The 26,737-nt window shown below is 39.7% G+C and overlaps 3 protein-coding genes and 1 long non-coding RNA gene across 6 annotated transcripts; 3 read left to right on the forward strand and 1 right to left on the reverse strand.

Moving 5' to 3' along the window:
• Window positions 1–3,617: 3,617 nt before the first annotated feature.
• tdo2a (tryptophan 2,3-dioxygenase a) lies at window positions 3,618–9,268 on the forward strand. 2 transcript variants are annotated; one of them, XM_069701762.1, is made up of 12 exons: window positions 3,618–3,719; window positions 3,888–3,993; window positions 4,107–4,197; window positions 4,635–4,705; window positions 5,162–5,289; window positions 5,423–5,609; window positions 5,760–5,867; window positions 5,968–6,079; window positions 6,244–6,301; window positions 7,073–7,152; window positions 7,518–7,608; window positions 7,924–9,268. In XM_069701762.1, the coding sequence occupies exons 1-12, from the start codon at window positions 3,685–3,687 to the stop codon at window positions 8,075–8,077; spliced, it is 1,221 nt and encodes a 406-aa protein (XP_069557863.1). In that variant the 5' UTR covers window positions 3,618–3,684; the 3' UTR covers window positions 8,078–9,268. The 2 variants fall into 2 exon arrangements, with proteins under 2 accessions (XP_069557863.1, XP_069557864.1); XM_069701763.1 differs by lacking the exon at window positions 7,924–9,268 and having other exon boundaries at window positions 7,290–7,602.
• Window positions 9,269–9,386: 118 nt separating this feature from the next.
• ctso (cathepsin O) lies at window positions 9,387–19,102 on the reverse strand. The gene is made up of 8 exons (XM_069701768.1): window positions 18,819–19,102; window positions 17,539–17,644; window positions 17,112–17,236; window positions 14,508–14,675; window positions 14,108–14,229; window positions 10,748–10,911; window positions 9,666–9,758; window positions 9,387–9,525 (listed from the first exon to the last, which is right to left on the reverse strand). The coding sequence occupies exons 1-8, from the start codon at window positions 19,023–19,025 to the stop codon at window positions 9,491–9,493; spliced, it is 1,020 nt and encodes a 339-aa protein (XP_069557869.1). The 5' UTR covers window positions 19,026–19,102; the 3' UTR covers window positions 9,387–9,490.
• LOC138622749 (uncharacterized) lies at window positions 15,622–16,284 on the forward strand. Its single transcript, XR_011311035.1, has 3 exons — window positions 15,622–15,754; window positions 15,813–15,898; window positions 16,016–16,284. It is a non-coding gene; the product is annotated as an uncharacterized lncRNA (long non-coding RNA).
• Window positions 19,103–19,848: 746 nt separating the features above from the next.
• asb5a (ankyrin repeat and SOCS box containing 5a) lies at window positions 19,849–26,275 on the forward strand. Of its 2 annotated transcripts, none has more exons than XM_069701769.1 (7): window positions 19,849–20,268; window positions 22,064–22,143; window positions 23,448–23,555; window positions 23,828–23,978; window positions 24,588–24,722; window positions 25,363–25,554; window positions 25,638–26,275. In XM_069701769.1, the coding sequence occupies exons 1-7, from the start codon at window positions 20,064–20,066 to the stop codon at window positions 25,763–25,765; spliced, it is 999 nt and encodes a 332-aa protein (XP_069557870.1). In that variant the 5' UTR covers window positions 19,849–20,063; the 3' UTR covers window positions 25,766–26,275. The 2 variants fall into 2 exon arrangements, with proteins under 2 accessions (XP_069557870.1, XP_069557871.1); XM_069701770.1 differs by lacking the exon at window positions 19,849–20,268 and adding an exon at window positions 20,908–21,343.
• Window positions 26,276–26,737: the final 462 nt, after the last annotated feature.

Consider the following 26,737-nt stretch of genomic DNA (forward strand, 5'->3'; position numbering starts at 1 on the left):
TGAAGAGTTTATGTGTGAATGAGGTATACAGAGTGGCTGAGTCCAGGTGATTGTGTGTGCCAAGTCCAGCGGTGCATTGCCCGGGAGTGGGGCAACAACCAGCTGGAGTCCAGAGTTTTCCAGAGGTGCAGGTGAGAGGGAATGTGTGCCGGCAGTAATGAACTCATACCCAAAATGTGAACAAAACATCATAAAATGTGAAAATAATTTCATACTATAGCATGTCGTTCAAAATGTGAAAAAATGTCATACTACAGTATGTCGTCCAAAATGTGAAAAAAAAAAACATCATACTGAAATAGGTCATCCTAAATGTAAAGAAAAAAACATCATACCTTCCAAGATGCCTTCCAAGATGTGAAAACAATTTAATACATAAATGTAAAACAAAAGTCATACTATAGTATGTCGTACAAAATGTGAAAAAAGTCATATGTATGTTGTCCAAAATATGGAAGAAAAAAAAAGTCAGACTATAGCATTTCAAAATTACATTTTTTTTCACATTTTGGAAGACATACTATGGTGTGATGTTTTTTTTCACATTTTGGACGACCTATTATGGTATGATCTTTTTATAAAGTAGGATTTTCATAGGGCGGCACAGTGGTGCATTGGCACCTCACAGCACAAAGGTTCTGGGTTCAAATCCGGGCCTGGGCCTTCCTGCGTGGAGTTTGCATGGTCTCCCTGTGCCTGCGTGGGTTCTCTCTGGGTCCTACAGCTTTCTCCCACCATCCAAAAAACATGCAACTCAGGTTAATTGGTGGCTCTATAAATTTCCCTTAGGTGTGAATGAGAGCATGAATGGTCTTTATTTCCATCTGTCTTTAAGTGTTGGCCCTGTGACTGGCAACCTGTTCAGGTGTACCCTGCCCTAGCCCAAAGTGAGCTCTAATAGGCTCCAGCTCGCCCGTGACCCTGTTCAGGATAAAGCAGGTATAGATAGATTTTTTTGTATTTTGAACGACAAATCATGACTTTTTTTTTTCACATTTTGGACATGATATATTATTACTTTATTTTCACATTTTAGATGACGTGCTATAGCATGTCCAAAATACGGGAAAAAAAAAAGTCATACTATAGCATGTCGTCCAAAATACAAAAAAAAAGTCATACTATAGCATGTCGTCCAAAATACAAAAAAAAAGTCATACTATAGCATGTCGTCCAAAATACAAAAAAAAAAGTCATACTATAGCATGTCGTCCAAAATGTGAAAAAAGTCATACTACAGATGTTATTTAAAATGTGAAAAGTCATAATATAGCATGTCGTGAATGTGAAAAAAAGTCACACTATAGCATGTCGTAAATATAAATGTTACACATCATCCGAAATTTGAAAAAAAGTCATACGAGAGCATGTCGTCCAAAGAGTGAAAAAAGTCACACTATAGATGTCATCTAAAATGTGAAAAAAGTCATAATATAGCATGTCGTAAATGTGAAAAAAAGTTATACTATAGCATGTCGTCCGAAATGTGGAAAAAAAGTAATACTACAGCATGTCGTTCAAAATGTGAAAAAGTCACACTATAGCATGTCCAAAATGTGAACAAAAAGTCATACTATAGCATGTCCAAAATGTGAAAAAGGTCATACTATAGCATGTCGTTCAAAATGTCAAAAAAGTTATACTACAGCATGCCCAAAATGTGAAAAAAAAGTCATACTATAGCATGTCCAAAATGTGAAAAAAGTCATACTATAGTATGTCCAAAATGTGAAAAAAGTCATACTATGGCACGTCCAAAATGTGAACAAAAAGTCACTATAGCATGTCCAAAATGTGAACAAAAATTCATACTATAGATGTCATCTAAAATGTGAAAAAAATGTCACACTCTACATATATAGTATAGTATTATAGTATAGATAATCACATCTAATGATGACAAAACAACAATCCAGTGAAGATCATAATATATATTACTTTTTTTTTTTTTTTTTAAAGAAGCTAATTAGTACTGTATGTAATAATCCCCATTTTTGATCATTGCAGCAAATACGGTGGCTGCAACAATAAGCAGATATTACTGTTAATGTATTACTTTTGTCAGAGGTTTGTTTTTGTAACACTTCGGTGATAAATACATCGATTAAGTTTACGCTGATTGTATGAGAGTACAAAAAGTCTAAGACTAAAAAATAAATAAATTAAAAAAACGAATGTAGGGATGAAGTCACAGCTCATTCAAGGCTTTTCTTGTTCGGCCTGCAGCCTTAAACCGTAATGCCGGGCTCGTACCCTGTCAATTCAGAAATAGCTGCTTCTGATCTTCTGAGGACCGTTGCACACACTGATGGGACTCGACCCGATAAATCCACAGAGTGTGGGTGGAAAAACAAAGGAGATAATGATCTGGGGTGGGTGGGTGGGGGATGATTCAGAGACGCTGATGAAACTAGGGTTAACTGCTGTTCAGTTTACTTGTTGTGACTGGCAGGGTGTTGTGTTGTGGTGCGGCTCAAGGTGGGAGGGAGCAACGAGGCTATCATTACTTCCAACAGGCCTTGCCAACTGCGAATGGAAACAAACAAATATCCCCCATGCGCTGCTGTATGACAGCTGATATTACAGGCCAAAATATTTTCCGGCTCCCCACAAAGCTGAGGACGGCAACAACACGGTCGAGCTCTCGAGGTACGTACGTGTTTTCACGCGTGTCCAATTTCAATGTCAAGGGGGGAGGGGGGGGGAGGGGGAACAAAGCCTCAAAGTACTTCACTGACGAAGACCGTGTGCGCAGTGCTCGGACTTCCAATAACCTCGGGAAACACGCGAGACGCGACGTTGTCCGAAGTAAATGAAATATTAACCAAATTGCAAATATTTACAGATGAGTCCAATGAACTACGGAGTGGCATCAGCGAGTTCTACCGCAGTGGCATGTCGTAAATTGATTCACACAACAAACAAAATACTCAGAATTAAATTGGGTTTAAGCTTTCTGATAAAAACAAAAACAAACAAAAAAACAATTAGTGGCGCGACTGAATGTTTTTGGTATATTATGAGCAATAAAACGTCTTATTCATATATATAAATGTTGTTGTTGTTTTTTTTGTTTTTTTTATACATATGTATATATTTTTTTACTTAAACATTTTACTTACAAATTTCAAGGCAAAAGAAAATAGATTATAAAGGTCAATTTCAGCGGCAGCCAGGGCAGCTAGTCTGTGATATCGACACATACGTAAGTCCACTCCTCTCGGGGAGACACTTATATAACCGAGTAAAGTTGTCACGTACAATATAAACAAATATAAAAACACCGGAGACACCCAGTGACCATGACAGCAAAATCCAAATAGAACTTTGCCGATTACACTCTTTGTTCTGTCAATATAAAAGCCTCAAGAGATGCATTTCACAAATAATTTTCAGGAAAGTAATATGTGTGAAGTATTTGTTGTTATGTTTCATTTTATTATATGAAGAGGGCTGTGTGACCTTTCTTTCAGCAAGTCATACAAAGTCCATAAGGCAGCTCTGGGGTAAAGATAAACAGCAGTTTCATGAGACAAATAAGAGGCGGACCGGATGCCGACTGTATGCTCATGACTGATTGGATAAGATAAATCTTTAAAAACCTGGATTGTGTTGTGAACAATTTTAGTAAATATTAGTCGAGGAACAAGAATACATCTTTGCGGCAACTGATCTGGTCAAGTCATGAGTGGATGTCCGTACTTTGAGAAGAGGCATTTGTACGTTCGCATTTTTATCTCTCGTAAAATGGGGCTCTCAAGGATTGTTTTTCCCATTTTGTATTTTTCGCATTAATTTAAATGCAAACCTCTGACAGTGCATTACTAATCCTGATGATGTGTGGGGAAACTCCAAGTAACAAACGGCTTTCTGTCTTCGCACTGCAGGTTATTCAAAAATAAACCTCCCAAAACAGCAGAAGATGAGGATGCCTCTCAGGCAGGGGTTAACAAGGCCAGTAAAGGAGGAATCATCTATGGAGACTACCTGCAGGTACAAAACACAATTTATCGCAGATATCCATTTTTGTACTTGGGACTGGAATTTGCATCTGTTGTTACAGCTATGTTTTTAAATCAAATGGTTTATTTCTTTCCATTCCTCAGCTCGATAAAGTAGTCTCAGCCCAGGTGCTGCAAAGTGAGCTAAAGGGCAATAAGATCCATGACGAGCACCTCTTCATCGTCACCCATCAAGGTAAAGTTTAATGTTGTTTAAAAGTATTTTTTTCTGCTTGTCTCAAGAAAATAAAACCGTCGCATTAATCTAAAACCCAGTATTTTTCATAAATATTTACATTAATTTTCAGTTTTGAATTTCATTTTAAGCCATTAAACATGGTTACAGATGAGTTCGATGAATAGATAGATAGATAGATAGATAGATAGATAGATAGATAGATAGATAGATAGATAGACAGACAGACAGACAGACAGACAGACAGACAGACAGACAGACAGACAGACAGACAGACAGACAGACAGACAGACAGACAGACAGACAGACAGACAGACAGATAGATAGATAGATAGATAGATAGATAGATAGATAGATAGATAGATAGATAGATAGATGACCTTGTTATACGATATCAAAATGTTGATAATAATTAAGATTTCTGTGTTTTATTTCAGCATATGAACTCTGGTTCAAACAGATTTTGTTTGAACTCGACTCAGTGCGAGAGATCTTCATCAGCGGACATGTAAGTCACATTTTTTGCCTCGTTCACGGAGACCGAGGATGAACTCAAATGAATCAAATACGGAAAAAAAAAAACATTATTTTCACCTTTTTCAGTATCCTCGATTACATATAATTGTGAAGTTGAGAAGAACATGATGTACCTCTAAATTCAGATCTTTGAAAGGAACTTTTGGTGCGAAGGATCGACCGCAGCTCAGAGTGTCAAATTGTAGAGTAGTAGAAGAATTCAAATAAAGTACATAATCATAAGTAGAGAACATTATACATTTTCTTCACCACCAAGGGCGATGCACCAAACTGAAAGTAGAGCTACATTTGTAATTCATGATATTGATTTTTTTTTCTCTGCAATAAATTGATAATTAATCCAGTAATTAGACTGTTTTCCTGAGTCAAGCTGTATTTACAAGCTTTACTATAATTCGCAGTCATAACATTTGCTTTTTCCTTCCAGGTCCGAGATGAACGCAACATGCTCAAAGTCAACACTCGCATCCACCGGATTGTGATGATCTTCAGACTGCTGGTCGACCAGTTCGCGGTGTTGGAAACGATGACCGCCTTGGACTTTTTTGACTTCAGGTGAACTCATAAAGAAATACTGGCCCTCGCTCTACTTCAGATCTAAAAGTTTGAGAGGAGGCACAAGTTTGAGAGATAGCGCTCTCTGGCTGCGTCGTGTGCACGTATGCTTACTCGTGTTTTGTGTGTACAGGGAATACCTGACGCCAGCCTCCGGCTTCCAGAGCCTGCAGTTCCGTCTCTTGGAGAACAAAATCGGGGTCCCGGACAACCTGAGGGTTCCCTACAACCGACGCCATTACAGGGACAATTTCAAGGGTAACGACAGTGAGAAGCTGCTCGCCACTGAACAGGAGCCGACACTAATAAAGTTAGTCGAGGTAAGTCTTATAATAGCCCGCACATCCATTTAAAAAAAAAATAATAATAATGTTAAGGGAGCATTCAACATACTTCTATTGTACTGTGTGTTTCTGTTTTGCTGTAACTTTCTCTGGATGAACTCACCTCGGGATGTTTTTTTTTTCCAGGAGTGGCTGGAGAGAACTCCTGGCCTGGAGGTGGACGGATTCAATTTCTGGGAAAGGCTGGAAACAAATATATTCGATGGGTTGAATCAGGAGAAAGAGAAAATTGAAGTAAGAGATGACTCCAACTTTCAGAACAAAGTGCTCGGATGATTGACAGAAACTGCATTTTTATTTACGGCTGTTCTCTTTTTCTATAACCTTTTTAAAGAAAATGCCAGACTCTGAAGACAAGGAGGAACTGATGGCTGAACTGGTCAAACAGAAGGAGCTCTTCACGTCTCTGTTTGATGAAAAGCGCCACGACCACCTCGTCAGCAAAGGTAAGTCGGATGTCAGAGAATCGTCAAGGCTTCATCGTGTTTGTTTACAGCTTACGTTCGACTCAAAGCCCGGTCCACGTTGTGTATTATTTTGTGGACTGTAATATTGAAACCTTAGCTCACAAAACTTCATAAATAAACACAATTTATCTTACTTTGGCAAGGTGAGAGGCGGCTGTCTTACAAGGCTCTACAAGGCGCTCTGATGATCAACTTCTACAGGTATGTGGAGTTTTTAAAGAACATTTCTTCAACTTTAGGTGTACAGGACACTGCATCTGTTATATTTATTTACATATATAGTTGTGGGATACTTTTTTTTTTTTACAGCTGAGCGTAGCACTAGCTCCAGTGGGACATCTAACTGAAGAACACCTCTGTGGTAGTTTCTGGGGCGGTGGTGTTGATTTCATTCAGATTTCTTATCACAAGCGTGTTTCTGAAACCCTGTCAGCCACACGAGTCATGTGACACCTCGTAAAAAAAAAAAAAAACGAAGAGTTGGACTCTGTATACGTCAGACCGTTTTTAACTGTCGGTTAGTTTCAACCCTCGTGTTGTCCTCGGGTCAAAATGACCCGCAGCTGTGTTCAACCAAGTTCTATTTTATTTCTATATTTTTTGGGATCATTGGTCATCATTCTTTAAAGAAACCCTCACAACCTCCTCATCACCAATGATCCCAAAAAAATATGAAAATAAAATAGAACTTGGTTGAACACAGCTGCGGGTCATTTTGATCCAAAGACAACACGAGGGTTAATCAAATGTGTTGTAATCTGTGTGGTAAGGGCACAAAGGCTACACACAAGAGCCAACAGTCAACCATGTAGTGACTTTACGGTGATAATTAACAGAAAACTGATGAGTTTAAGAGGTTAACTCAGGTGTTGGTAGTGACTAAGTGTCATTTTACTTATATATATATATATATATATATATGAAATGATTAAATGAATCTGAAAAACAGCAAATCTTCTCCTACCTTTTTAGAGAAGAGCCGAGGTTCCAGGTTCCCTTCCAGCTGCTCACGTCCCTCATGGATATCGACACCCTCATGACGAAATGGAGATGTAAGTATTGAAGCATTTCTATAAGTTTCTGCCGAAATATTCAGAGCAGAATAGAGAAGTTTTGGGAAAATAAGCGAACTCTTTTTGTTGTTTTTTTTACTGGAAAACCAATGCTTTCATATTTTGCCTGAGGGCAGAGCTGGACTAACAGGGGAGTTTACAGAGGAGCTAAAACCTAAAGTTAAGTTTTAACCTAAGAGACAGAAGAATCTTTCTACATTCTCCCCGCCTGCTTATTACTCCAACCTATTCCCATAAATGAAACAGACTTATGTCTGGACAGTTAACGGCTCAAATGAAACATGTAGAGCCAAAATATCGCTCGAATAATAACGGATAATTCTGCTTTACTTTTTTTTCCCCAGACAACCATGTGTGCATGGTACACCGTATGATTGGCAGCAAAGCCGGCACAGGGGGCTCATCTGGCTACCACTACCTGAGATCCACTGTCAGGTATTGCGTGATATAAACTTTCATTTTAATCTGGTCATTAGACACTTTGCCAGGCAAACGCTTCAGAGTTAATTTAGATAAGGGCAGGACAGTGCTACTCCGCTTATCTAAATTAACCTGCCACAGGGTCAGTTCCTCCTGGGATGCACAGTCACAATATATTTAAAGTTAATTTCAAAGAAACATGAACTTTTCATTCCGTGAAAATGAAACGCGAGCAGCAATTTAAGTTCTTCGGAAAAGGGAAATTTGTGACACGCTCGAGTACATAAGCTACGCGAATTTCTGAATATAATGATTTTTCTTTCCTTTCAGTGACCGCTACAAAGTGTTTGTCGATCTGTTCAACCTGGCGACATTCCTGGTGCCTCGTCACTGGGTGCCCAAGCTGAATCCCAACGTTCATACCTTCCTCTACATGGCGGAGTGCTGCGACAGCTCCTACTGCAGCAGCGAGGACTCAGACTAGAGGGGATCTCAAGTCGGTCTGCTCCTTTCCACTGCAACCGATTTCACAAACGTGGATCATCTGCACAGCTGAAAGGTTTTAGCGAGAGGTGCGTGGGTGGAGAGCCGTCAAAGAACGGCAAGAGCAGTCTTAAATATATCTCATTTTACTGTAACACTGCACGTCACGAAGCAGGCTTTTAAAAACACGGTTAGATGGAACTTTTCGGAGCATGTTGCAATGTAATTTGCAGATTTATAAAAAATACAAAAAAAAAAAAAAAAAAGGGTGCTGGAGTGAGGCAGGACGCAGAGAAGGGTTCGTTTAAAGGGGTAAACCGTGTAAACGCTCAGAATAGGCATTAGGGAGAACACATTTTTCCCTGATGGCTTTGTGGGATGCATTGACATGTAAATACAGAAAAATAACAAATGTTAAGTAATAACTAAGTTCGTACATTTTAAAGTTTTGCAAGCAAGGAAAACCAAAGAGAAGAAGATAAATAAATGAATGATTCAGGCTGCAGAGCTCGTGACGCAATGTCTGACAACTAATGAATCAAAAGAGGCCAAATGAGACTATTTGACTCTAATTTTGAGTGCGAGTCACACAGTCCTGCAGATGCCTTCTTGTTAAGAGCTCCTATGATGTTTTCCCGAGAACAACTATGTAAATGATCTCAGGCTGACCTGAAAGCAAATAGATCGGCGATAGCGGTGATCAGACCTCGCGTGGAAGACACGGGCGCTCGTGACAAAGATGGGTTTTTTTTCCCCCCGAAGCCTTTGGTGTCAGCATTGGGGGAGGGTGTTGTCGAGGGAGCCGTTTCAGACGCCTGAGATGTGACACAGTGTACATAAAATGACTATGAACCTCAACGACATTAATGTCAACATCTAAAACAGAACCGTTTGCACAGCATAAATGTGACAAGAAACATACAACTTGTACATAATGTTAGTAATGTAGTTGCTGTGGATATGTTTTGTATAGTATTCTATGTGGTATTAAATTAATTGTGTTATGTATTTATGCAGTGATTGATGTGATCTCTGTATAGACGGATAAATTTGTGACTCATTACCCATAACGTGTATCTACCTTATGTATTTAATAAAATACATATTTTGTACAGTGAAACTATTGAAGTGGTGTGTTTGTGCTGTTATAATCCAGCGCTTGTCAACAAATAAAGTGATTTATTTCATTTAAGCGATACATTATAGTTGCATTTCGATATAAAAAACAAAAAACAAAAAAACATGATTTAAAGTGACTCCTGACGGCAAACAGATGACCGAATTCAATTATGGTATTGATTAACACACACACACACACACACACACACACACACACACACACACACACACACACACACACACACACACACACACACACACAAACACATCTCAGACAACAATTTGCACAATGCTGTCAAAGAAAAACAGCTGCTGCAAAATCTGCAATTCCTAGAAGAGGACAGAAGAGAGAAGCGTTATTAATCCCCCGAGGGGACGGAGCAGTGTGTACTGTCACAGCCGTCCACACACACAACGGCACTAAAAGAATACACCAGCATAAAGCGACAAGAGCCAAAGATCAAACTCACCACATATGTTGCCGCCCATCTTTATATAAACATAACCCTGGTTCCCCCATCGAGTTCCCCAGGAGTTCTGCACAATCCAGTACGGAATCTCACCTAGGACAGACAACACACATTTTAACATTCAATTATTTACAGGGTAAAAGAGCACGGGTCATTTGTGTGCGTTTGTGTGGACTGCGGCCACTTTTAGGCTGTTACATAATTGCGCATATCAGCGTGTAATGCCCAGAAAAGTGCGTGTGAAATAATTGATGTTAAGAAAATATAAAAATACTGTTGTTGCCAAACTGACAGAAATAAACAGCGAGATAACTGAATTACAAAACTACCAGTTAACCTTGAACTTTCGCAGCTTTTCGCAAACCTGAAACCGCTTTGCATAATGATTTTGTGTTTTATAAGAAGGACACGACGATTTATGTGGTAATCATCTAAATAAACAGAACGTCCGGTACACGACGACGTGACGGGTACAAAAACAACTTGCGTTTACCGCCGTTCCTAATTTCTGATCGCTGCGTACTAAAGAAAACAAACAGGGTAAGGGCACAAGATGAAAATACTATAAGTATACTATAAGTATAAATACAGTAAGCACTGTAAATCAGACAAAAAAATAGGTTTTACATTATTGTAGTATCCTGCTTTTATTCAATAATTTCCTTAAAACTGAAAAACCAAACATGTTGCGAGAGGGCTGGGATTGAATAAGACACATTATACATGATAAGGGAAAATTATGAACGGAGGAAAAGTTCATTTTGGAAACACGTGAAATTTATCTCACTCCGATAGCAGATATTTCACGTCACATAAAATATGTAATTTTAAGGATTCAAAATAAACTAAATGGCTTTGTAGGATATTTTCCACTTCTGTTTTAACATTTATGGGGAGGTGACACTCTAATTAAGAGAAGTATATTCGTAGCTTTAAATCTTGCACAGTTGAGCTTGAGTGATTGCAGCATTTTATTTAAGTACCTAAAAAAGTATTGGCTCAAGTCAAATAATGTATATGTTGTATAGAAAATTGCTTTTGATCTTGAATTAGGATTCCTTATGTGTGGCGGCGGTTTGTACCAGTAGCGTCGTATCCAACAACCAGAACAGCGTGGTTGGAGTATTGGCTGGAGCAGTGGTGTTGGATGATGCCTCCCAGGTAATCCTGCCAGCTGACAGCATCCACGATAGCAGCCAAAGGGCCATTCTCCACCAGCTGACCCATCATGGCCTCCTCTTGCCCACTGAGGACGGACAACAGAAAATATATGTTCTTTATCGTCCACACAATGCGGCAGCGTCTGGGGGTGAAGCATGGATGGAGGATACGCTCCTCAAGTAAGCTGTGATGACTATTACTCAAGATCGACATTTCATAACTCAACTACTTTTCCCATTTTCTCTACATAAGCATCTCTTCTGTCTCCTTCTTGTCTCATAGATCAGCTTCACATATGCGGCCTCCCTCTGTCACTCCCTCTTGTTCTTCCCACTGGGGATATCTGCGATACCCCTCCCTCTGCCAGGCTGGTCCGTGCAGCCTATATGTGCCAAATCTACACTGAACAAAACCATCTGGTTCCTCGTTCATGATGAGGTGGTGTCATGCACAGTTGAAACTTTATGATCATGTTTTTCTTTAGAAAGCTCAGCGGTAAAGGTCTGGTTTAACTAGAAAGGTTAAGACTTCCCCATGACCCCCCGGTGTCACCACCTTGCAGAAAAATCCAACTCTCGCCGCTTGATATGGTCGACGACCCCCCACCCCCCCGCACTGTGAATTTTAACAAGACAGGGCAGAGTCAAAAGGAATATTTGCACAAAAAAGGTGCTTTACATAGGTAACATAGCTTTCGGGTCTAAAAAATGAGGCCAAGGCAGAATTACCTTAAACTGTAATGCCACCCACGGCCACCAGGGGTAGGCTTCAAAAAAGGCCCCATATAATCCCATTCAATTTCTCTCATGAAATACAAAGTCAATATATATTTTCCACAAGTTATGTTGGTGTTGTTAGCTGAAGTCGCTGCTTATTCGTTTTCCATCTGAAAATAATCCCATCAATATTTAGATATTAGGCCTAAAAGAAGCAGCATTTTTTTTTTCTGGGGGGAGGGGGGGGGGGGGGGGGCGGACGTGACTGTTTGATTGTTCACAAACCAGTGGGTGACGTCACTGTTGGTTGTCAATTGGCTGATTCACATTTATCATCATCAAAATGTTGTTTCCATCTGAATGCAGCAAGAAGCCGTTTCATCCTGTTTCATTCTGACCTAAAATACTGCTTCCTTCAAGGAGATCAAACTCGCTGAGTAATTGATGAACTAGCAGCAGCACTTTAAAATGTAAGCGTAAAGATGCAAGAACTGAACCTTAAGCTCTTGTTACAACTCGAGCAGCAGCATTCTGAATGAGCTGAAGTTGTCTATCAGTTTTTAGAGCACATCGGAGACTTTTGCAACGATCCACCCCGCTGGAAATAAAAGCATCGCTGAATTTCTCTGAATCATGTCTGGACACGAGACCTCTAATTCTTGCCACGTGTTTGATGTAAGTGTGAAAAAAAACAACAACGAATTCCTGAAGGTGGTAGTTGGATGGATACTCTGTATCTTGGCTCTGGTATATCTCAAGTTTGAAACGGTCCTGAGGCGAGGACTGAGGAGTCTCATTCATGGTTTCTGGTGCGCTGTGTTATGTCTTGTCGCCGTTTTGATTCCTCCTGTCTCTTGCCTTCGGCAGAGGGAGCAGATAGGTGGCACAGCAAGTAAAATGGGTTGGAGATGAGCTATTTTGCTTCTGACTTGTTCAGGCGAATCCCATCTGCACTAAAATATGGCAGTGGTCCATGAAAAAGTTAATGCTGTTGGGAAAAAAAAAAAAAATCGCACTATATGGAGGGTCCCTGCAGTTGAAAGCCAACGACCTGCTGAATCTCTCCACTTCTGACTGGTGGTACAAAGGCCACTGGCAAATATCTCAGTATTAATGAAGTGTGTTCAATAGATCAATAAAGTCCCATTTCAAAGATTCTGATTGTCGTTTCAAAACATTGGCTCCTCCTGTGCGCACTGTGATGTTTTCACGGTTGGGTGTGCAGCCAGAATAAGTGGGAGTCTTTGACAGACAGACGTATATCTTTTTTTTAAAAGCTGTATGTGTATTAATGCTTGTCGACAACATAGCAAGTGGCCAAATCCCCAACATTCAGAGTTTGAGTAGCAGTCATTAGCTTTTCCTCCTCTCAGCCTCACACCGCCGCGTGAACATGAGAGGTTATCGAGGTTACGTTATGGAGATGCAGGAGTGCAAATCTGCTCTTGAGTTTAGGTTTTCAAGTCAGGACTGCTGCTAACTCTCCCTTCCGTAGCTACACACGGCTGTGTACTAAGCACAGGTTGTTCCGGCCAGCCAGTGGCATCGCAAAATCGCCGGGCACCGTGCTCCGACTATCACTCCGTCCCATTTCCCTGGCAAGCGATTTATTTTTCTTCTTTGCACCAAGAGAGTTCCAGACATGACTACGAAGTGCAGATTTATTGCCAGGCAGACAGAGGTCCTGTTTCTTTGTAGTCATGTTGGTGTTATTCTGCCGTGTGTTTCCACTGTTCTGAGTCCATGTTAAAAAAAATAAAAAAAATTTAAAAAAAGAAGCTTGTGATGTTTGAGGCCACGCTCGCATCGTGCTCACAAGAATTACAAGTATTCAGTTAACGGTTGTAGACTTCTGTGTTTTTCCCAAATTAAAGTGGAAGTGACTTTTAAGTATCCGGGAATTTCTGCCCACAGTTTCCGGCAGAAGAAATGAGGACATGAGCAAAAACAGAGAGCAAAAATGTCTGAACTACCATTGAATAAACAACCATTTAAAAAAAATATTATACTCGTGCGTTACAATGTAATACATTTAAATTATAGTAAATTACAGATGTGGAAAAGTTGTATTTAGGGGATGGGAAGCATACAAAAAAAAAAATCAAAAGACAAGAAAATGTCATATTAAGTTACCAAATCTCTAGTGAACTTGGAAGATGTATTAACTGTCAGAATAACAACTCCATCAGCTCTGACAGAGGAGTAGGACCTTAGCAATAAAAGCAATAAAACAAGATTTAGCTAATAAAAAAAAAAAGAAGAGATATTACATATGTATGAGAGTGAATCGCCGTTCTGTTCAATATTAAATAAAGAAGATTAGATTCACTTTCGCTCAAGGTAACCTTTGGCCCAAAACAACTAACTCGGAGTCAAGAACCTCTGTGCTACTGAGCAATCCATGTCTCTGTTGACAGAGTAAACACCCCCTCCCCCCTCACCCCCCGCTCCTCTGTCCTTGGTACTTTTATGAAAACCGCATTAAATTTCCATGCGCTTTCCCTGACCATGTTAATTTGTAGCCTTTATTATGTACAGATAACATGCAGAAAAGGGTCTTTTTACCTGAAGTCATGTGCAGCAAAGTTCTTCAGAGCGACATCGCCATGTGACTGGGAGAAAAAATGGCAGATTCCCGTCTTGGCCTTGTAGGGATACTCAGACTGAGTCACCAACTTCACTCTGGTCTAAAGAGAAAATAGAGAGTTCTGAATAAAACATCCACTTATTTAGAAAAGATCGAATTATTTTTGGCTGCAGGAAACAACTATCTTATTGTGCTTACCGCCTCTACACACCTTTCTATAATTCTCCCTAATTTTCAAAAAAGCTCAAATTCAAAGCGGCGTGGTTACATTTCAGTCGTTGTGGTGACAGAAATATTCACAGCCAAAGGTTTATTCTGACTTTGTCATCACTGTAAACCATTTTGAGATCATCTATTACAAGATGTGAAAATCTATACCTGTTTTAACCAGTTCAGAGCCCCGGATGGGGAGCCTCCATTGCAGCCTTTATTTTGGGAGGAGCAGTCTACAACCTGCTGCACACTGAGCTGCTCCAGCTGCGAGCCTCCTATGGCACGGACAGATTGTATGGCACCGACCACACTAAATGCCCAACAACTCCCACACTGCAAAAGGTAAAAAAAAAATTAATTAGTCAAATAAAAAGAGCACAAAAACAGTTAGAAAATGACTGACACCTGGATTCAATGTGAGAATCAAGTCACCTATTTTAGTGCCCACAGGGAAATTAATTAATATCATTTCTTTTATCGTCATCTACAGGGATTTTTATGTTTTGATTGAGAACATTTTGAGACTCTTTTCTCTTTTTTTCCCCCATTGAATTATAGAAATAAATGATCTGTGCCCATCCAACCCTGCTATACAAAGCAATGCTGCAAATTCATTTTTAAATAGATCACTCGAGCAGTGCTATTAGACCAACACATAATTCAGATGCAAGCCTAAGATCTGTTCAAAACACAGCATGTAATTTGTGTAATTTGATTTTCGAATCCAGTCTTGACTTTTTAAAGGATCTTTTGATCAAATGCGTTCAATGGGCTGGATGCTGTATGTGGTGGTACGTGATAAGGTGGTCTGACCAGTCTAAGTGAACCGTGACTAATTGTTTTCTGCTGCCATCTACTGACAAGAAAACCTCAGGTATAAAGTCTTGAGGAAAAAAAAATTAATTTCCACATCAGTTAAAATCCTTGCGGCTAAGAATCATATGTAATATTTAGTTAGCAGAAGTATTTCTTCCACTTAATTTCTGATATAGATTATAATGCCTTCCTGAAACCACTTTTTTGAGGGGAAACATACCGAATTTCATTACGTAAGAGAGTATTTTTTTTTTCGAGTTTAAATATTTACACAGACAAATGTCCTTCTCTTAACAGCATCCCGCTACCGTGCACTCATTTCACTTGCTCAGCATAAATTCCAATAAATGTGATGAAAACCTGAGCTCTCTGGGTAAAAATCCAATAATTTGTTGCTCAATATGGTTCCGTGGCTTAAAATCAATACTGAAACCAAAATCAGTCATTATTGCTTGGACTGGAGATAAGTGTGCAGCGAGTATACAACATATTAGGGCCATCTGCTGTCTCTTTTAAAGCACTGAAATGTACTCGAGTCCTAAATGTGAAATGAAAACCAGGAAAAAAAAAACTGGATCAAGAAGAATTTATAGGACGTGAGTGGCTTGATATTTTGGGTCTCTGTCATTTTTCTGTCAATCCATCTATCTGTAGTGGAAACTCAGCCCAGACAGGGCCACAGAAAGAGCCTGGCAAAAAGAAAATCGGTGCAGAAAACCTGCAGCAGAGCCGAGTGGTAGGTAAGTGCGGGTCATTTACAGACTCTACACCCGGAGCGCTCAATTTTACCTGAATTCAAGAGAGTAAAATATATGTTATGCCGCTGTCGTCCTGTATGGGTTATGTCTCTCCCTTAGGATAACAGTTTTACAGCGACAATATCATCCCCGGTGGCAAAATGACTGACTTAAGAGATAAAGGACAAAAAGAGCAAAAGGGAACCTTCAGCGAGCACGAGCAACAACTCCATCTCACTTAACCGTCTCCTTTCTGTATCCCCAGGTCCATTCAGCTCTCTAAATAAAATGCTCACAGGTTGACTTTGTCCCTCGCTTTCACCTTTAGAATTACAGAAGCCTCCCTCCACTCAAATATGTGCTTTACTCATTGCTACTTCACTGAAATGTTTGACCTTCAATTTGACTCCAGAAGACTGTTTCCAAATTGATCTTCTGAAGGGGGGGTAAGTCTCTCTGCGATTACCTTAAATCTCAGTGGGAGATGTGCAAATATAAGCCTGGTTTTGTGATATAACAGCCAGCTCCGAATCATTCAGAGCAACTTCTGATGTTTAGTGAAAACAGGAAGCCCCCTGCGTAGAAAAATTAAACATATTTGCATACTCATAGATTCTAAATTTTTCCATGAGGGAAAAGGACTGATGCCGTATGTACATGAAATTGCACTACAATTAAATTGAAATCTTGTTTGTTTGTAAGGCATTGAATCACCAATGCGTATAAATTGTGCTACACATGTATAATTAAATCTACCTCGCCTTAGAAGGAATTTAAAGAATTTCTAGCTCGGTAATTAAAGTGAAGTTTTTTTCATTAGGAACAAAAAATGCTGTTCTAGCCGGGCTTTGTTTTTTTAAGTATTAAACCATCTTAAATAAATGTATATTCATCCCTATGGCTGAGGCATGGACATTTATTTTTCAGTGGGCGTAATAAGTTTCATATCCAGTAAGAAATAAAAAGCAAAGAATCATTTGTCGAGCACCAACTTCATCAATCTGACTGTGTGATTGATGAGAACTTGTGTCCTGACTCACTGTTTCTTTGTACGGTACATTATGTAACTGTTAATTTTTAAACATTATTTGATTGTTTTATTTGTTGGTGATACAATTATTTGATAACAAAAAAAAAAAAAAAAAGAAGGATTTGTTTGAATGGAACCCATCTGTACCTATACAGTATATCCGTCATCTATCTGTGTAAACCTTACTGCTAGTTGGTCCTGGACCGGCGCCACCACCGCTCGGTCCCTCCAGTCAAATTTGGCTGGGAGCCCCTCTACTTTCAGTCCGGAGAAGAGAGGTGCCCTGTCATAGACTGCTCCCAGGTAGAGATCTACGGATAGGAGATACAGTTCAAGAGCCATTCCTGGATATAAGGATGCAGGTAAACAACGACTCCGGAGGTTCGGCCCATTCATCCGTGAGGTAAGACCCAGTTCCGTTCAAAAGAATCCACTGCAACCACTTTCGAGCAAGTGAATAGATTTCCCTTGATGAAGCTATGTAGATAAATAGAAAAAGCGTCTTCAGCTATTGTGTAACTGTCCAGTGGATTCACTGAACAACAGTACAGAACATGCACGTAATTCAAACCTGCAAAGCTACAGAATAAGTACATGAGAAGATTCCACCTACCTCTGAATTCCTTCTGGGAGAGGTCAGAGAACGGATTGATGCCGTACGTGGCAGACTGTGGTTCTGCGGGGAATGAGTTCAGGTATACATGGCGCTTCGTAGCATCCTGCAATAACCAAAGTGACACATCGGGTGTAGTAACATTAACTGGAAAGACAGTAAAATGTCCACACCAGTCATCAGAGTTGTTTCATTAGAAATTAAGGCATAAATAATACTACTGACAAGAGGAAAAAAAAAAGTCATAAAAACTGAGTATTTCTTCTTTTTTTGTTTTATTACATAAGCGAGTCTGAAACACAGCTCACCAGTTATCTACATTCAAATACTGGATCACTTTTTGGTGGAATAGAAATGGGTACATTTACTTAAATACTGTACTTGTGCCTGAGTCTTTCCATTTAATTTTAAAAACCATATGAAATCACATGTATGCAGCATGTATCCGACAACTGCAGTCACTAATAACGTTGCAGATTACAATTTAACAGATGCAAGAAGGTAAAACTATCAACCGGTAGCTGGTTAAAATTAGCTCCACTTCAACTATCTACAACATTAATGGACTGTTCAGATGTTTTTTGGTGCCATAATAATAATAATAATAATAATAACATACATACACTAATAACACAATCTGAACTTTGGGGTATGACTATCGACACTTTTGGTTTCCATATATTACATGTGATAATCAAAAATGCTGGAAAAAAAACTGTCAGAGCAGCACAAACAAGGTGAGTGAATTAACTACACAATGTTTACCTCACAAAACAATCGACAGGGCAAATTTAATAAACAGTCAAAGAAAGAAATATTCTGAATCGTGGTAGCTTTTTTTTTTTGTATTGCTTGTGAATTCAGCTTTTAATTTTCAGACTATATATCTTCTTGTGTTAGCCTTTTTGTTGTTGTTTCACTTTGATGATATCAGGCCTTCTTCTGAACATCCGGATATAATTTTGGATGCAAGAATCAACCCTGAAATGCCATTTGTTACATTGTATTCCTTCTATTTTGAGTTAAATCTCAGTTTTTATTATTATATTTCCCAATATTTTATTTACTGACATTATATATCAACCTAAAGTGAATATAGGATGTTCAAACATTTCATATTTTCGACCTAACAGAAGGCACTTCCTTGGTCTGCGTGAGTGGGCGTGGTCTGCACTTGACGCGCTCCGCCCGTTTGTTTTTGGACGTGTAGTGGAGTTTGTTAAAAAAAAAAATAAATAAATAAATAAAGTGTATACAGCCTTCCTCCTTTTATCTCCTACCTGAAAACAGAGGCGACGGCGGTTAAATTCCTCGCTGTTGACGTCATACATGCGCTGAAACCGCTCTCTGAACGAGCCGAAGTCGACCGCGGAGCCGTTCAACTTACTTCGAGCCTCAGCCGAGCTCACATGTTGACAACGCGCCGGAGAGACCAGAGAGCCGACGGCGACCGTAACGAACACAAACTTTACCCGGCATCCCGTCATTTGACGGAGAAATGTCGGGAGGGAGTTCAAAGGTGGAGGACGCGCAACAATGTTGAGATGTTTGCGGAAAAGGTCGCGGGGGGGGTGATTTGAAGCGCACGCGCGGTGAGCTGGAGGCGTTCCCCTGGAAACAGAACGTAAAATAAAGTAGGCCTATAAAACGACAGGGAGGATATTAATTAAAGATAACAATTACACGTAATCAAATAAAGTCAATTGTTGTATTCCAAAGGGAGATTTTGTCATTGGCTTTTATACCTTTTTTTTTTCCCCCAATTTTGATGAAATGCTTTGTATAAAAAAAAATTAAAAAAAAAAAAAAAAAACAAGATAAGCAGAAATAGCTAATCCCAAAAAAGTTTAAAAAATAAATAAATAAAAAAGGTATTTGTATACAAATGGCCTTATCTGATCATGTCTATTCAACCTGATATTCGCTACCTGTGTTTGTTTTGTTTGCTTCTTTTTGTTTCTTGTTCTTCTTAATTTTTTTTTTTTTTTAATCCGGTCACCCAAAAATACTTAATCAACATTCAGAATTAAACTCTATCACCTGTTTAAATGCATTCTAGACATTTAAAATATATATTTTCTATCAAATGAATCCAAAATTTAATACTACAATGGGTTCAAATTAATATCGAAATGCATTTTAAAAATATCTTTAATTTCAGTTATCCAGAATCAAATACTATTGTATGAAAATTGTAGGGAAAAGTGCATTCCTATAATTCTAATCTCATAATATCATGAGTTGCATATGTGCTAAAACTTATGTTAAGTTTGTAAGTAACACAGGTCCCCCCCCACACACACACACACACACACGCACACACACCGTGTACAATAACATTGCAGTGGTGGCTCTCAGGCACAGTAGCAGCTGCAGGGCATTTTTTTTTCCAGCCTGTACTTTGTCTGCAGCAGCCAATCAGTCTGTACACTGGGAGAAAAAGTAGGCTACTCTTGTGCTTTTTAGAGTGGCATCTGATCCTGCCTTCATCATAACCGGAGCTCTTCGGTAACGCGCCCGAGGAAATGTCAGACCCGCCAGAGGAACTCGCCAGCAAGCCCTTCGCGGCCCAGTTGTCCAATGTTTACCTCAGCATCTTGGCACTGTTCTGCTTCAAGCTCTTTGTTAAGATTTCTCTGAACTTGCTCAGTTACTTCTACATTGTCCGCGGGAACCGTAAAGAGGCTGCCAGGATATCAGCAGAGTTCTATGATTATGGTCAACAACACAGTGAGTACTCTGTGAATTTGGCCTTATATAGGTGTGCTTTCTTCAAGGTGGCTTCTTTTTTTCTTTTTAAGAGTCCGTCATTTGAAACGTATGCATTTGTAAGATGAAGGCGAATTCAGTGTAAAAATGCAACCCCGTTACAAGTATGTTTACACAACACACCAAGCAACACGTTTGACCTCATCTGTAAAAAAAAAAGGTCAGAGGTAAAATGTCTGTAAGTTTCCTTTAAAAAAAAAAATCAAGTGACCATATTCCACAAACACACGCACACCTTAGATTTCCGTGTTTGCAAATGAGCTATACATACTAAATTACTAATCCAATGAGTATAAAAAGCATTCATTGTATTCACATGAACTCATACTGTAGATATGAATGATAAGCCTACTTGTCTTTCATTAGCTTAATAGCTACTTATAAATCCTGAGACTGTACATTCAATATTAAACGAAGACACTGTTCGGCACCGGCAGCTCTTTTTTTTTTCCCCCTCTAATGTATTAATAGAACACAGTCATGATATCCCCCCCCACCACCCCCACCACCACCACCACCACCCTCTTCCCCTCTCTCCACCCCCCCCACACACACACACATCCTGCCCTAGTTTCCATTCCCAGCTATGCAGTGCACCCTTTTTCGCACTCAGGCAGCAACCAAAACAACACCCCACATTCTCGGGGACAGGCGGCTGTCGGAGGCACATTCTGGGGGGGGAAGAGGGACACGACGACAGCGTAATCTGCAGCTATCATTCAGGGGGATGTTTAATTTAAAGTGTACTCACTCCATGGAATACTCATTAGCTAAGCTCTGGGTATTAGTCACGGTCTTCTAGATATGGTCTTCCTTGGTCGAAGAAATCGGTTTGATGTCTCTGGCTGCTCCTTTATGTCTCTATTTCAAATTAATGTCAGTCAAAGAAAATAGGCTGCATGAATAAAATAGTGTGAATTTAATAGAAAACTTTAGGTCGATTATGATCTATAATTCATAAATAAGATGGCGGAAGAGGATAATGATGATGACAACGTGTGGAATGCATTGGCTGTTATTCTGGACATTGACTCAGGTGGGCCGTAATGAGATTTTTTTTTATTTTTTTTTTTTTTTTTTCTGGACAAATTTATGTTAAGTGGCCACAGCCAATTTCTCAAGTTTACATTAATTTGTCATGTGAATGGAGTGTGATATTGCTGACTGCATCAGGAATCTTCAAGCACTGTTAGTCAAATAACCATATGCTGCTCCCTGCATTAACTTTCGGGGGATGAAGGGTAAAAACGTGACCTGAAAGGCTAAAATATCAATTTAGTGAACCTATTAAGAGGATGGAGAGTCATTTGTGGCAGGGAAGGGGGGGAGGGGCAGGGTTCATCGGTCACCTGTAATAGAGGAACGATTAAGGAATTGTAATATCTCTACATATGAATACTTTAAGATTTGAAAAAAAAAAAAACAATCGCTTCCTTCGGTACATAAAACTTAACTCTTATCTTCTGTTCGGTTGAAAATAAATAGCATGCCGAGCTGCTTAGTAAAACACTGCAGTGGCTATATGGAGAAATGCATTTTAATATTTTTTTGCACATAGACTGTATGCACCGGTATTTCTGCATCACTCTGAAATTAGAGAGGATGAATTTGTTTTTACTCTCTTTTACCTTCTTGTACCGAGTGTAACTCAAGATTTCAAGCTTGTTCTGCTTTTTCTATCGCTGTAAGCAATCCTGGATAAGAGAATCGGGTAAATAACACCCAAGTAAGCACTGAATTCTCATTCCTGCCACAGAATCCTGGGCGGACCGCTCCCCTCTCCACGACGCCGCCTGTCAGGGCCGCCTCCTGGCCCTCAGGACCCTCATTTTACAGGTGAAGCGAACACAAACCCCCTGCTGGGTAATGTGCATCACCTCATCTGCACACAAGAAGGAGTCCATTGTAACAATCTCTTGTGCCATTAAATGTGGTTCAGTACCTTTGTGGATTCCCAGTCAGATAAAGAGATGGAGGTGTGGATAAGACTCGGGGTGTTCCTGGGAAGTTATCTGGATTATTATTTTTTATTTTTTTGCGGGAGCACGCACCTGCAGAGTATTTATGACCAGATTTATAAAAAAAAAACAAATTAAAATTACTTTGCGGGTCGAAGCAACAATACAGCATACATGCTTGATGTCGTGTAGCAAGAATATCTTTCACCATGAATCACACAGTATACCCCTGGCACATTAATTATTTATCACTTTGTGGATGCTTGATGTTGCACATTGTACTGAAGTGTTCAGCTACTTTTTGGCCATCGTAAATTGCTTAATGGTTGTGATCCAACTGGCAAAACACTGTTTCACAGTGTCTTGTATTTATACGTAGAAATATAAATATATAAATTGACAAATTCATGATTATTCTCCTGCCTGGTGTCTTAAGATTTACATAGACCTACATTGTGACTTCAAACAGACAAGAGGGCTGGCAACATTTTTAAAACATAAAATGTAAATACTCAACCTCTGATCATTTTCCAGTGAAGGAAAATGCCATTTTTGTGTCTTCCAGCACCCACGCACACGTTTTTTTCTTATGTAAATTCATGTTTTTTGATGCCACATAGCACACAACTAAAACCCACTATATGAAGTACCACATGGCCAGTATGTGCAGTATGTGAACGGTCTCTGAAGAGCTGCTGATGGCACCTACTAAGAAATGATTTTTCCAAAGTGAAACCGACAGCGAACACATTAAAAGTGAAATCTCCACCTGCTTCTTCAGCTGCTCACAGACTACAACAGAAAACTGCCATTAAAGCCACGAAGCCTACAAACGCCGCACTCAAGTCAGGCAGACTCAAAGCAAAGCAGTGGGATAATTACAGGATTTCACATGCTGGTTTATTAGCGTCTTTACCAGCCTTCAGCTGGAGCTGCACTTTAATTAGCAGCCTTAATAATCTGTATTGCTGAAATGCGACTTTACAGTTGCAGTTTGTCAATTACTGACATCCATAACTGAAGAGCAATGGGTGTGTTTTAAAAGAAGAGATAAGCTTTAATGATGCTCTTGCAATTCCTGATGTTCGCCAACAGAGGATGACAAAGGTCACGGTTTGCTTGATGCCCCGTTAAAAAGCACGTGTCCACTAACTATCTGCGTCTGTTTGATTGTCTTTCCAGGGTCACAATGTGAATGTTTCGACTATAGACCATGTCACACCCCTTCACGAAGCCTGTATCGGGCACCATGTCGCTTGCGCCAGAGCTCTCATCGACGCAGGAGCAAATGTGAGTCATATACTGGCCCGCTGACTTTTTTAATGTTGCCATGCTGCACGGGGTCAAATATAATTTCCATGGCTGGGAAAATCCGGATGGGAATAACAAATGAGCAATGCGGCTGCTCACCGTCTACAAATCACTGTAGAGCTATTAAGTTGTTATTCCCCTTCAACTGCCCCCTTCCCCCCTGTCCCCCGCCCCAAGGCTTTCGCTATTAGTCAACTGGCATGCTTAAGCAAGGGCCTAAAAATAACAATAAAGAGAAAATGTGTTTACAGGTCAATGCTTCTACAATTGATGGAGTCACCCCTCTGTTCAATGCCTGTACAGTGGGCAGTGTGGCATGCACTGAGATTCTGCTGGAAAATGGAGCAAAGCCCCAGAGTCTCGTGTACCATCCTTCGCCGATACACGAAGCGACCAGCAAAGGTAGATCGCGACAAAACACTCTGCGTGTACGACAAAATGCTTCGACTAAAAAAAGCTTTCAACTGATTTTTTTTTTTTTTTTTTAGACATGTCTCACAACTGTACAGTGTTGTGTTAGTTTTGCTTGTGTGTCATTGAAACACACACACACACACACACACACACACACACACACACACACACACACACACACACACACACACACACACACACACACACACACACACACAAAAATGGACTTCTGGCCAATGGTAGTGGGTCAGAAATAGTCATTAGAAAGTCAGAGGTCCATCTTAAAACAATTCACTTCTGGGGTTCAGCCAGAAGACAGGTTCAGTCAATAATATTCACTATTTTGACAATATTACAACTCAATATCTTATTTAAAGTGGAGCAATATCATCCTAACTTTCCTAATTAGAGATTATGCCTGATCTTGTGTTTCAACCTGTATTTGTGTCCTTTCCTGTGCTACTCTGTGTGAGAACAAAAAAACAAAACAAAAAACAGCCTCAAAAATAAATCCCTACATGACCCGAGTAGACAGCTTGGAGACCTGTCTGGTATTGTCACTTACTGATTACTCTCTGCACGCTTCATTACTTCCAGGTCATCACGGTTGTGTGGAGGCTCTGGTGAGTTGGGGGGCTGATGTGGACATGGACATTCCTCACCTGGGCACGGCGCTCTATACGGCCTGCATCTGCCGGGAGCTCGAGTGTGCCAGGAAACTCCTGAGGGAAGGTCAGCTCGCAGCGCTGTGTCGATCTTTACGTCTCCACACAGACAAGCACAAGTCCCGCATGAAACGCACGACGGCACAGACACACACGTATTATAAGCTTAAAAAGGGTATAAACACAACGTGCGTAGAGTGTTAGGCATGCTGACAGGATTTTAAAAGCATCTGGAAGAAGAAGAAAAAAAAATGTAGATCTTGATGTTATAAAGAGTATTAAAAAAAAAAGTCATAAAATGTTCTTTTTCTAGAGATGTGTAACATATCGTGAGAAATCCATCACAAAAGAAACAGATAACTCAAACATGTGTTCTTCTGGTATTAATTAGGCTCCGACCAATTAATAAATTAGCAAAAGGAGCAGCACAATCCTCTGTACTCCGCTGACTGTTCACATTTTCAAACCATTTGTATTTCCAGGTATGCTTGCTACCTTTGATTCAAGGTAATAAGTTCATATTTGTTTTGGGTTTTTGTTGCTCCTTTTTGTTTTTGTTTGAAAGTCATTTCTGGAAAATTGTAAGAAAGTTGTGAGGCAGACAAGCACAACTGAGGGATGGCAGGCATATAAATTCAAAAAATAACAGTTAAAACTATCTGGCTGGACTGTGTCTGACATAAATGATCAAATTGTGTTCTTTATAGGTGCGAATGTACAGAAAGGTAAATCCCTGGATTCACCCTTACACGCAGCGGCAGAAAAAGACTGCACAGCTGTAGTGAACCTGCTGCTGGACTTCGGTGCCGACATCAATGCCAGGAACACCGAGTTTCAGAGGCCAGTAGACGTGGCTCCACCCAGCAGTCTAACAGAAGGCTTCCTGCTGCTCTACGAAGGTATAAGTTGACCCGGAGTTTGGTTTCGTGTGCTCTTTTTCTGACATTTGTTTGATGAACTGTGTTTTCATTGTCTTTCACAGCCACACCGCGGCTGCTGAGCCAGTTGTGTCGCCAGTGCGTCAGAAACTGCGTCGGCCGCGACAGACTCCACCTTCTCGCTCACCTTCCTCTGCCCAACAGGGTCAAGAGCTACCTGCAGCACCAATGACAGGCAGACCGAACCAAACCGTCTGCCCGAACACGACTTCCATAACCAGGCCTTTGACACCAACAGCAAACTCAAACTCCATGAACTCCACCTAATTTTTTTAAATTTTATTTTATTTTCTGTTCTGCGGTGTTTAGAAGATTCCTTAATAGTTGCAACAACTGGCAGAGAGTGAAGCACTTTAAAAACTTTACATAAGATGAGAATGTCAATGCACATTATATATATATATATATATATATATATATATATAAATGAGTATTTATGGTTTTGCATTTCACACCAAAAGCATTGCACTCTACTAGTTCATTAAAATTTGTTTTGAAACGTGGTGCATTCAAACGTTTGTTTTTGTAATGTAACATGGTGGCTGTGTTACTCATGTTTGCCATAGATGTGGTAGAATTAAATATTTGAAAATCTGAAAACAAAAACAGTTATTCTGAGAACTGTGGACGCTAATGGAAGTCTCACATGGATAATACGAGGAGGTGGAGGACTTAATGTTTATTTCTATTGCTGAGACAATAGATTATATAAGGCTCCTAAACCATTATGGATTGGATTAAAACCTCATTAAAGAATAAAAAATAAGTCCCAGTTTGAAATATTATTACATAATATTGTGCAGAGTTAAAATATTCATATGAAATAATTTCAGTTTCATGGTTATATAACAAGTCTGTATTAATCAAATTGCATATTTGTTTTGAGCTTAATTATTTACCAACACTTTAATTTCCCTTTTTTTTCCCCCCATTTATAAGCAACATACAAGCCTTTAATAGTTTATATAATTTTAATGTAGTTGTGAGTGGCTATAGGAACATATGAAAAGTTGTTATGAAAAGCAATCACAACTTCTGCTATGAAAACATATCCCATGTTATTACAACTGCATATTCTAACACTGACCTTCTTTATATGGTTGCGGGTGCCTTATATAAACACCTAATAGGGGGGGATTAAAAG

The sequence above is a fragment of the Brachyistius frenatus genome, unplaced genomic scaffold (assembly GCF_029030835.1).
Source record: "Brachyistius frenatus isolate BFR_SWC_R1_liver_20210118 unplaced genomic scaffold, ASM2903083v1 Contig_38, whole genome shotgun sequence".
Taxonomy (NCBI): Eukaryota; Metazoa; Chordata; class Actinopteri; family Embiotocidae; genus Brachyistius; species Brachyistius frenatus.